Source organism: Narcine bancroftii, chromosome 1 (genome assembly GCF_036971445.1).
Source record: "Narcine bancroftii isolate sNarBan1 chromosome 1, sNarBan1.hap1, whole genome shotgun sequence".
NCBI lineage: Eukaryota > Metazoa > Chordata > Chondrichthyes > Torpediniformes > Narcinidae > Narcine > Narcine bancroftii.
In genome coordinates, this window is record NC_091469.1 from 431,077,329 (window position 1) to 431,089,964 (window position 12,636).

At 37.0% G+C, this 12,636-nt stretch overlaps 1 protein-coding gene across 2 annotated transcripts in view; it reads left to right on the forward strand.

Moving 5' to 3' along the window:
• The window catches only part of lpcat1 (lysophosphatidylcholine acyltransferase 1), a 126,095-nt gene extending 113,965 nt beyond the window's left edge, over nucleotides 1-12,130 (forward strand). For both annotated transcript variants that reach the window (XM_069914208.1, XM_069914207.1), the window contains exons 13-14: nucleotides 948-1,086; nucleotides 8,222-12,130. In XM_069914208.1, the coding sequence (XP_069770309.1) occupies nucleotides 948-1,086; nucleotides 8,222-8,415 (333 nt within the window). In that variant the 3' untranslated portion in view covers nucleotides 8,416-12,130. The remainder of the gene's footprint in view (nucleotides 1-947; nucleotides 1,087-8,221) is intronic.
• Nucleotides 12,131-12,636: the final 506 nt, after the last annotated feature.

Here is a 12,636-nt window from a genome sequence, read left to right on the forward strand (position 1 = left end):
CTGCTGCCCTCCAATGGCAGTGTTCCATGTAGATGCACTCAATAGTGGAGAAGGTTTTGTCTAGTAATGCCCCTTTTTGTTGAGAGAAGTAGATGCCTCATCGTCAGTGATAGTTTTCATATTTGTACACCTCCATTGTTCACACTTACTCACCATCACCCCAATTGGGGAAAAAAATCGTTATCAGGCTTTGACCTTCCCTGAACATGTGCATGTGTGCTGTTCTAAAAATTGAAAAAGCTGTTAATGCTCAGATTGTTTGGGATATTCTGCAGGAAGGGAAACAGTTAATATTTAAAATTGAAGACCTTCAGAAGAGAAGATTTACAGTTTTACTTATTTTCATTCACATGCTAACTATCCTTGGCTAATCGTATAATTTCTAAATGGTGTCCTTTGGAACTTTTCCAACAATTTCCCAGCAATTTTCCCACCTCTAAGATGACAAGCATGTAATTATTTGGTCAATCCCATCTATTATCAAAATACTGTTTACAGCATTGCAGTCTACTGATGCATGTCTATAACAAGAACAGGATTAGTTGGGTAGTCTTTCCCTCTCTCAACATGATACACTTTATCTAGGCCAATAAGTCAATTTGTACTGAACTGATTTCAAATTTTTAATCTATAAAATGTGTGTTAGGGTTTATGGTCAACATCGTTTCTGAAGTAGCAAGAGTGCCTTTGTACACCACTAAAAATAGTTAAGACTTGTTGCCATGAAACTGATTATTTTTAAGGTAACCTTGGGTTGAATATAATTTGGAAAAATGAAAGGCCTGTAGCAGAGGCAATGTCCAGAATATTACTTCCTCCATCTCTAATTAAGTTGCCTCTAAATAGTTGTCTAATCATTATAATAGCTTTTCCCACAGCAAAGAAAATTTTTGTTGTGTACATTTCAATTTACTGCTAAATGGGAACATTTTATATTTTGTTAATAGATGTATGAGTCAGCTGAACAAACAATAGATGGTGATGATCTGGCTTGCATCCTGAAGACTGCTTTGGGCGTATATAAGCTTGATGTATCAAGCTTATTTGAAGCCATTGATGTTACTCACAAGGGGAAGATCAGTTATAGTAAGTGTAATATTAATTTCATTAGACAGTTACTTGTCCATAGATAATATAGCCACATTTGTCGTTACCTAACTCTAGATCCTTTACCAAATTTCATGTATCAAATTTAAACTTGGTTGCTTCCAATTTTCAATAAATAGAATAACAGTTTAACTTTTAATCTGAATATGAAAAAAAATGTACGTGCACTGTTCCTCAAAATCTGATGTTTCTCTGTATTTGAAGAGATGTATTAATTATTCATTTTCTCATAAGTCAACCAAAAAAGGTAAAAGTCTAAAAATCATTTTGCAACTGAAATAAGAAAATGTCTTTTGTAAAGTTAATCAGATGTTGAGGCTTAATTGTGAGAAGTGAAACTATTTCATGGATTATTTTGCCACCTTGCACCCAAAAGAAAACACAAGCTTTCCTGTGTTGTCATTCAGTGCATGATGTAACCATGCGAGTCTATGCTCCACTTGTACTTGTTCCTGTCTATCGACTTGGTAACAGAAGCCTTTATTCCCTTTGGATATAACCTTATCTAACATCTTATATTTATATACTTGAACTATTTCATCAAGCGGATATATTTATTGAAACATGTGACTTGTTGAATTATTTGGGTTTTTAGTGACTATAGACTAGTGAAAAGTATTGAATAGCTTCTCTCTATGAAGAGTAAGATTAACACCAAGGTTTTTACCCCATTCTATTATAGGACTTGAATCTTTTACTAGATGCAAATATGCTTGTAGACAAAGGATTCAAAGCCCTGTATAATGGAAAATAATAATGGTTCACAATGCTCCAAGTGAATACTTCTCTCCTTATTTCAGTTCTTAAATGTTTAATATCTACTCATGAAATGGTCCTTCCTTCTAAACACCAGCAACTTCTCAGTATTTACTTATTGGCTTTTTATAGAGCCTATGCATTCCAAGTGAAGTCTCCTTAATCTTGAGGAAAAAAAATGGTCCTATTCTCCCAAAACTCCTTGTTTGACAATTCTCACATTCCAGAAATTGAATTCACCTTCATTGAATCTCTTATAAGTGGGTTAGCTTTTGGTTAAGGAGACTATTAACAATGTTGTTGTGAAAAGAACCACTGAGAAAAAAATCAAAAGATGTGGATTTACTGTATATTTCTCAGCATATGAGTAGAATCGGGAAACCTTTAAAAAAATTTCTCAAAATGGGGGGGGGGGGTGGGGGAGGTGGTCGACTTTTATGCTGGATATACTTCTGAGTCCTTAAATTCACCAAAAGGAAAACAGATTGATGTCAATTCAGCATATAAGTTGATGCTGGAAACACCTCCCTGTCACCTGCATTACCACACCCCATCACCTCCCCACTGCTGGGTGCCACCACAACTGCTCCTACTGGGACCCTGAGGTGGCTGTTGCTACTCCTACCTGGTAGGTTGAGGTTCCTGCTCTGTGGGCCGTCGCTGCTGCTGCTGCCTGGTAGGCTGAGGTTTCTGCTCCATCCTGGAGCACGATGTCACCGCTCCAGCTCTGTGGGCCGCTGCTGCCTGGTAGGCCAGTTTTTTTTAAACCTAATTTACAGCTTTATTATTTGTGATTGGGGTGTTATAAAAAAATTTTTGCGTGGTTCCTGGGAGGCCCGGACAGCCTGAAAAAAATGGGGGTCAACTTTACACCAGATATACCATAAAACTTGAAAAATTAGGCTGAAAAATGGGGGTTGACTTACACACCGTTCAACTTTTACACCAAAATATATGTTACTTAATACACAAAAGTGCTGGAGAAAACCAGCAGGTCTCACAATGTCCATAGGTGGCAAAAATGTCACCAACATTTCAGGCTAAGGTCAGTGATTATTGACATATCTAGTCCTGGTTCTTTGGAGTTACTATCTCTACCAAGGTCTGATGCCATGAGAAGCTGTTCAATTTTACAGAAGGAATGGAAAAATAATTTTGGATGGTGAAAGATTTGTTATATGCAATGTTGAGGGATTTGAGATTACTGTACATGGAAACTGAGATGCAGGGAAGAGAATAATTATGCTTAAATCGTATCCACTTAACAAAAGAAAAGTTGCTGGCAGTGTGCACAAAGCCCTGGTGAACAGAGAACACATCAGATGCCAAAATCCTGCTAGAGTTTCACCAGTCGCAGACTGGACCAGAAATATCGGCTGATGCAATGCTGAGTCCTGATGCAGGCCAAAATGGACACAGCCTGTGAATGCTGACTACATCTCCACGGGGACCAAATATGTTTCCCTCAGGTCAAGCAAAGAGTGAACTTGAGCTACCTACTCCTGACCTGTAACATTATGCTCCTAAAGTTATATCCTAAAGTTTAACATTACATATGTTAAAAGAAGAGAAAACATGCAGATGTTGTTGAAAATTTTCAATAAATATTTAGTTCGGCCCTCGACTTAGTTCAAGTTTTTAATTTTGGCCCTCCGTGAATTTGAGTTTGACACCCCTGCTCTACAGCTATGACAGGACCTAAATGACATAACCTGCTAAAAACCAAATCTGATACAATAGGAGACACCAAAGCTTCACTTCCAGTGAGCTCAATGCCTTCTGTGCCCAATTTGACCACCAGAACAAGGAAAAACCACTGCATTCACTCGTGTCCCCTATGGTCCATTACTGTCGGTCTCCAAAGATGGCGTGCAGGCTGCCTTCAGGAGAGTGAATCCTTACTGAAAATCTGCTGATCAACTGGCCAATGTTTTCATGGATATCTTTAGCATCATCCATATATTCAACATCTCACTCTGAAAGGCTATGGTGCCCACTTGTTTGAAACAGGCCTCATCCTTGGATAAGTGCAGGAGAGGATCATCAAAGAACATGGGGGTGCGCAGTGGTGGTTCTTCCTTGTTCTTGTGGTCAAATTGAGCATAGAAGGCATTGAATTCATCTGGGACTGAAGCTTTGTGATCTCCCACCGTACTGGATTTTTTTTTGTAGTAGGGTATGCCATTTGGGCCCTGCCATAGCTGTCAGGTATCTTTTCTTGTTTTCATTTTTGTATGGAAACTCCACTTCACCCAGGAGATTGGCTTCGTAGTGTTCTGGACTTGAATGCCTGTGATCTGGCTGTCAGAAAGTTTTGGATTGTATTGTTCATCCAGGGCTTCTGCTAATGGAAAACCCTGAATGATTTGGTGGGGACAGACTCATCTACAACTGTTTTGATAAATATCTTCAAGCAGAAAGACCTGGAAAAGGTATTCAACACACCCCAGTTCATTACAGGTAAAACTCTCCTTACCATCAAGAAAATCTTTGTGGAACATTGCCATTGGAAAGCAGCAGCAATCATCAAGGATCCACACCACCCAAATCATGATCTATTCTCACTGCCACTCTCAGAAAAGAGTTGTATGTGTCACAAGACTTGTAGGTTTAGGAACAGTTGCTAACCCCTCCATCATCAGACTTCTGCTAAACAACATACTCAATCAGAGGCTCATTTAAGGACCTTTATTTTGCATATTATTTATTAAATATTTTTTTCTGTACTTGCACAGTCAGTTTCTTTCTGTTTCGTTCTTTGCTTTCATTTCTTTTGCATCTTTTTCTCAAGTACAGTTTGCATTACCAAAGAGTATATATTCTGCCTGGCTGACAGGAGAAAGAATCTCAGGATTGTATGTGATGACATGTATGTACTCTGAGAATAAATCTGAACTTTGCACTTCTGCTTTCAACGTGTGGGTAAATCCCTGGGGCCTGATCAAGTACATCCAAGGTTGTTGTGAGAACCTCGGAAAGAAATTCCTAGGGCCATGGTAGAGATAATTACATCATCAGATACCAGAAAAATGGAGAGCGGCTAAAGTTATGACTTTATTTTAGAAGGGCTACAAGGACAAGCCAATGAGCTACAGGCCAGTGAATTTAACATCAGTGGTTAGAAAGTTCCTAGAGGGGATTCTAGGATTTAACTTTATTTGGAAGGTCAAGGACTGGTTAGGGTCAGTCAGCGTAGCTCTGAGCATGGGAAACAATCTCACAAATTTGATTATTTTGAAGAGAATTGAGAAGGACAGAGACAGCAGACATTGTCTACATTGGACTTCAGCAAGGCCTTTGAAGTGCCACATGATGGTCTCTTCTGGAAGGCTAGCTCATATGAGATTCAGGATGAGCAAGTCAATTGGATACGGATTTGACTTGGTGACTAGTAGGTTAGTGTTTCTTTCCCCCCACCCAGTCTGAAAGCCTGTAAGTAGTGGTGTGTTGCAGGGATAAATGCTGTTAAACTCAGCACTCCACTCACTTCACACTCGATTAAAGATTTTGATGAGAATGTAGTTGGCCGAATTAGTAAGTGGGAGGTAAAGATATATAACTGGCATTTTGTGCCTGAGCTCTTCTTCAAGCTAGGAGTAAAAAGGAGACAGATGCTTGAATTAAAAGGTTGGGGAGAAGGAAAGAAAGCAGGGGGAGAAGCACAGTCCAACAAAGGGTGATAATTGGACATGGATAGGAGGACAGAGAGACTGAGCAGAAGGAAAGGAGAAACTGAAGAAGTTGATATTAATGTCTTCCGGTTGCATGGTCTCCAGGCAGAATAAGGTGGTGTTCCTCCAATCTGTGAGTGGCCTCAATCTGGCAGTGCATGAGATCATAGATGGCATTAACATCAATTTCTCTGGTTTCTGTGATGAGCACCACCTTCCCTTCTATTCCCACTTCTCCTTTCTTCCAGCTCTGTAGTAACAGAGCCACCTCCTCTCCTTCTCCTATGTCCAATTATCACCCTTTGTTTTTTGATCTGTGCTCCTCCCATGCTCTTTCCTTCCTTCTCCCCAGCCTTTTAATTCAGGTGCCCGTTTCCTTTTTAGAAGGGCTCAGGTCCAAAACGTTGGTTATATATCTCTACCTCCTATGGATGCTGTAGAACCTGCTTTGTTCCTCCAGCTTTTCTGTGTTTTTATTACAACAGGTAATTACTAGATCAAGGAAATGAGCCAGGGTATGGTAAGTGGAACTTGCCTCTGCAAAGTGTGAAGTATTGCAAGTTAAATCAGAATAGGTTTTGAACAGTAAATGTTGAATAAGACTAGTGTCAGAGAACAAGTGCATAATTCCAAGAAAATAGCGACACAGGTGGTGTAGAAGATGGTTTCTTTGTCAGTCAGGGCATTAAGTGCTTGAGTTCAAACGTTATTTACAATTGTACAAGACATTGACAAGATCACTCTCAGATCATCCAACTATAGGAAGGATGCGATTAGGCTGGAAATGGAGCAGAAAATAATAAGGATGTTATGAGGGCTGGAGGGCTTGGATTAATGAAATAATTAGATTTAAAAAAAACTCTCATGGGCATTCCATGAAATTGTCCATTTGATCTTATTTAGCCAATTTGACCAATTCAGTTTTGTCTATTTGAAAATTGAAATCCATCACAATTATTGCATGTTTTGTCACACTCTAATTTTCTGAGTTGTTGTCCCTCTAGCTTTGTTTACTCAGATAGTTATCGGGCTTTCACTATTTCTTCATTTCTTTATCCACTCCCACTCAAGCCTGATTCTCCTCAAATAGATTGTAGAACACTGCAGCTCAGTATAGGACCTTAGACCCTCAAAGTTGTGCCAATCCATTTAACAGACAAAAATACTTTTAACCCAATTCATACCAGGGCTATCCTAGATTTTTTTTCCCTCCGTCTGGTGAAATTTTTTTTTAAGTTGTAATAGCTCCTTAAAGGGGTAACAGTTTGCTGGGGTAGGTGGGGAATGTAGAATTCTCGATCTTCTAATTCTCACGTTAGTGCTTGTCAGACCCAGGATTAGCCGTGTATGTCATCTGCAATAAAAGTAGAATACTTCCAATCAGGCCACTTGATCTCCAGCTACTGTCTATCCTCGCAAGCGATGAGCTATTGTTGACTGTGCTGTAATGTGATGACCCCTTTTAAAGTTGCATGGAGGCCCTATTTTCTGTGTGAAAGTTGCATTTCCTGAATTCAGCTTTCATGTTTGCTCGTAGTAATTCATCACTGGAGTGTACACCCTGGCTTCACTTGTAACCAAGTTTTACTCAGTCATGTGTATTTTCACTGAAGCCCTGCCCCTCCCACGTACCCACTCCCTCCCTCTTGCTGATAATTGACAATTAGCACAGACCTTGTATTGAGGTCAGCAAGCTGAACAATTATTTCCTGAGTGGCACAAGTTGCAACCACAACTGCAAGGTGCTGATGAGTGGACAGATGGGTCAAGTGCTCTGGCCCAATATCTTTGGTCCACGATTTGAATTGAATTGGCAAATATGAGTACAAAATCCAAAATATTCATTTTATTAAAACTTGATCTTTAGCCAGTACTTTATTAGTAAGACAAAATAAATATTGTATTATAAATGCTGATGGGGTACCACTTAACCCTCCAGTGGACATCTTTCTAGATCTGAGAAAATTACATTTCATTTGGATGGACTAACTGCTATTACTATTGTTAATTGCTATTTACTGTATTGGTTGACCAGGGCTGGGTCAAGATGTAGATTCCCCACTAGAAATATTGTAAGGTGCAGCAGAGACAGGACTTCGGGTGATGAATGCTGAGGCTCCACTCCAGAACACCTGATGGCATTTGGATGATATCTGAAAAAGACATCTAAAGATTGGTCCAAATCTATGTAGCTTAAGAATGACTTAGTAGCTCTAAAAACGGAGAAAAACTAAGGTCAAGTTAAAAAAAAATGTCCTTCCTGTACCTCGCTTTCTATCAACATTGAGAACCTTGTTCAGTTGTGACAGGCTGTATTTGTGTGCATCCAGTTTCTTGTTGATTGGTGGAGCAAAAGTCATGTGTAGTTTATTCATAACAGATCCATCAGCCAAAGGTGAGATTCAGCTCTTTCACCCAGATCCCTTGATTGATAAAACACTAACGTTACTGTTACATGACCAAAAGCTCCTGGCAATTTCCTGGAACATGAGATGCAAGAAGTGCCTGCCCTAATCAATAATTGTATTTTCCAGCATCCATGAGTTTCGATTTTTATCACAGATCTGTTAAAACAAAACCAAGTGTGGCTGTTATGTTTCCTACTGCAGAGGTATTTAGAAATAAAGAATAGAATGCAAGTGGACAATTGCATATTAATATTTGTGTATTAATTTTTCTAACATTAGTGGACTTCTACAAGTTTACACATCTGAATCCTGATTACGCTGAGGACTATCTTTACCCAGACCAGAAGATGGATTTCATAGACAGCATGGAAAATCAATTTGCCCCTACAATTAATGGATTTTGCACTGACTTCTCACCCGAGGACCAGGAATGGGAGAAAGAAGAAAGCATCTTGGACAAAAAGCTTAACTAATTCCTGAGCAAGGAACCTTCTGGTGAGAAGGTGATCAATTGGGGATCCCTACGTATATTAACTCAACTAAATGTCTTTTCCTGTTTGAGCCTACTGCCATTTTTCTGTATATATCTCTCCAATGTAATTAATATTTGTTGGACTTGGAGATAGTGAATTTGAAAGAAAATTTAACATGTTATCAGAACCAAGATTGTGAAGATGCTTATTAATTGTACCTGTACTTGAAGAAAACCAAGCACTTATTTAGTTCAATTTTCATGTATATGATAACTATGCATGCTTAAAACTTGTAGCTACAGTTGTGAAAGCACAATTTTTGTTTTTTATCCATTCATTTTTTTGTCTATGCTTAATTTTATTGCAGACAGCTTTTGAAAAAGTATTTGCAGAGGCTGAGGTAATGGTATTCTTCTGCCAGTGTTACAATATAACAAATCTTTTTTGGCATGGTGCATTCCATTCTATTATGTGCTTGCTTGGGGTATTGTTAAATATGTGAAAATATTAAGTACCATCACTTTGTTCCCTGCTCTTGCTGTCATAACTAGTGGAAAAATATTCTAATGTGAAAGATGTAAACAGAATACAGAATGGTAAGGAAATCCATTGGTATCCAGGTGAACATAAATAATTTTCTGGATATAGCCACGGTACCCACAGGTTAATTAATTTACAGTTGCATAGGAATCCTATTGAAATTGTCGTTGCAATGTTTAGTTAACAATGTGATAGAATATACTTGAGGAACATTGACTATAATAATTCATTTGCTTGATTGTTTTGAACATGGAATCTTGTGGCCTTTGTTGACTTGGTAACAATGCATGTTGCCTGATGTGTGTAAATTACAGAAAAGAACAAGAAAATAAGTGTTATAATGGACCAAAAGGAAATGGCCATACAATATAAACTAGATGTTAATATTTTGAATGTAGATCAGACACTGTATGTGACAATAGCCAAGGTGTGAGAGAAGTAATCTATCCTGTTCTAAAACACAATGGAATAATCATCCAATGAGAACCATAGATATGCACATGCTAACCAAGGGGCATTTTATAGAGTTTCACATTTAGACTAGCTTTGTGGTCAAGACTACTTTATATTTTTTTTTAGTTTAAATCTTGGGAATAAATGGGAAAAATGTAGATTACAATTCTGATAATGTTTAATAGAAGACTATGGTTTTGAAGATAAAGGTACAACATTGAAGTAAGAAAGGATGCAAAATAGATTGGCTAAAGAACATGAAATAAGTGAGGTGCTGAAAATATTCGATCTGATCAATACTGCTTCATTCTGGGGACAAAAGAGACTGCTGATGTTGGAATCAAGACCTAAAACACAACACTGGAAGAACTCTGACTCAATCAGCATCTCTAAAGTGCAAGACAACAGGTATAAGTCTATACTTTGGATTGAGACCATGCATCAGTCATTATGCAGGGCCTGGAGCCAAAATGCTGATTGACCCACTGAGTTCTTGCAATATTCTGTTTTTGTTGCGATTCTATTGCAAGTAAATGCACTGCAGTCTTACCTGCTTTTGTGATGTCTATAAATATTGTAATTTTCTGAGAATATTTTCTAACAACCGTATTTGAGTTATAAATTACAGTTAGAGGTTAGCAGCTACTAATGCAACAGAGAAGCGGATTACATTTCTCTAAAATAAATTTAAGATTTCATTTCATGAATTATTGGAGTATTCTGAGGATTAGATGTCCTTGGAATAGCTATTTTAATAAATGGAGTAAATGATTTGCATTTGACAAAGTAATTCTCAGGAAAGCAACTTGCTGATGTTTGCTGAATACAGAAGCCAGGCCTTTATTGCTCCAATGCGCATTCTTGGTCCTCTTTAAACTGGTGGTAGGAATTTGCCACAAGCAGTCAAAAGTAATACAATAAAAAGGCTCAACTATTGTTTTAACTTCAGGAGACAGTAGAAAGGTGAAAAATCAATCAAGGTATAAATTGAACTTTCCCATTTCAAAGGTATTTTGTAGTTTTTTGTCACATATTTGGTGCCAAGTATTCAGAATGTTGCAATTAAAATGTTTGTGGTGAAAGTTCAGAACTGCATTTTAATCATCTGCTTCCATTAGTTTCACCATTGAACAAATGGCTGTAAATGTGCAATTTTCAAAGCTGCCCGCTCCAATGTGTGTAAATGTCATGGCGATCTCGATTGTGTTTTTGAAACATCTTAAATCTGTTGTCTTTTCCACAATATTATAAATGTGATTTTTATCCCTTCAAACTGATGGTGTATAATTACAATAATGGCTTTAAGTTTGAAAGTGTCACCTATTGCTGAGTCTGGTGTCTCTCAGTCTAAGTTCCCACAATTAAATATTTTAAAAAGAGTAGATTGGTGCTGATTAAGACTAGTTACTGGGAAGAGTGTTGAAGCACAAGAAATCATTATGAATTTTTATTCTTGGGTAAAGTCATAAGTGTTTTAATAGTTAATACTGTAGCACATCTTTTTTTATGAATTGATGGTGGATGATATGAAACATTTATTGATGAACATCCTGCAGTATTAGTAGCTTTGTCAAAAACATAAATAGTTGAATTGACAGGAGGGGAGACATGGTATGAGCCAATTATGTGCATAGCGAATAAAATTCATGTAGAATCCTGCCACATATAATCAACTTGTAATTTCAGAATTATTGATTTTAGTGTTAGATGCAGGTAAGTTCTTTGAAGCAAATCATTTTGAACCCTTGGTACTGTATATATTTGATATCGAGCTTAGATTTATTTCACAATCAAGTTTGACATTTTGAAGATGTACAATCCATCTCTATTTCTAATGAGCCTCACTGAGGATTGCAGTGCAGTGGGAGGAGTTTTGAGTTATCAAAGAATGAACAACTTGAGGTGAGCCATCAAAGTTTATTGTTCTTTGAAAGGTAATGTACTTTTTCTGAGGATTTTTCACCATTATATATGCAAATCCAACTGAATCTCCCATTATTCCTTTTATAAACTTCAGTGAAGGTTGGCAGTCACCAAGTTTAAACCTGAGAACTACAGTTTCACTGCAGTGAAAATGAAAGATAATCGAGAGAAAGATGTTTTAAAAAAAATCCTGTGAAGATCAGACATTACTTGTTGGCATGATAGCAATTTTTTTGTAGGATTTACAGTAAATAGCCCTATTATGATCATGGGTTTTGGGAGGTAACTTTTTTAAAATAACATTGCTAATGTTGTGAATCATGTAAGCATCTCTGGTGGTTGTACAGTATCTTAATGGTGGTTCAAGTAATTGCATTGTCCGAACTAATATGAAAACTATCCCTTTTAATCATGTAGCTAGATTATCTGACATGGTTTATATTGATCTTTACAATCTTTAATGTGTATTTTGTTTAAAAAGATACCTCAGTAGGCACGCTGTACTGTGTTCTTGATGGTCTTTGAAAGGATCTATATAACTGTGCAGAACGCTGCTTATTTTTTTAACTAACTACCTGTTTACTGCTGTATTTTGTATTGACCATGAACAAAATTTGAGATTACTTTGTTAATGCTTCATAATGGATTATGTATATAAATACGTTGCAATAACTTGACAATTTTTTCCAAAGGTTAACTTGTACATAGTGATTACTGCTCAAATTTAAATTGGATTTTGTGTTTCACGGTGAAATGACTTGGTTTGTCTGTGAGCCCAGAATAAATGGATCAAAATGTGTCTTGATTGTTCTTTCTAATACTCTATGGAGTTAGTGAGGACAAAAAGAAAAAGCATTGTTAAAATATTGACAAATTTATGTTTCCATCTCATTTTATCCTGCAATACCCATTCTGAATTAAATAGTTCCATGAAGTTTGTTCTAAGGTTTACAATCTGATGATAAAACATTCATGATTTAATTTTTTTTTTCATAACTAAGATTATGTTTTGCACCAATCCTGTTGAAGTTTTCTTTTTGATAGTAGAGAAATTTGAATGATCAGGATCTCACTCCTGTTGAAAGTCCATTCCGTATGTTCTTGTACAAAAGGAATGTAAAAAGAAGTTTGAAACAGCAATAATTATTTTTTTAAAAGATTTTGAATTCATAGTTTCATAAAGATTGTTCAAAATGCTCTCAATGCCACAAAAAGGTGAAAGCCAAAGGAATTTAATTTATAAAAAAAAAAAGATTTGTCTTTTAAGAATGGATGCTGGAGAGCAAAGTCATTGTTTTTTGAGTA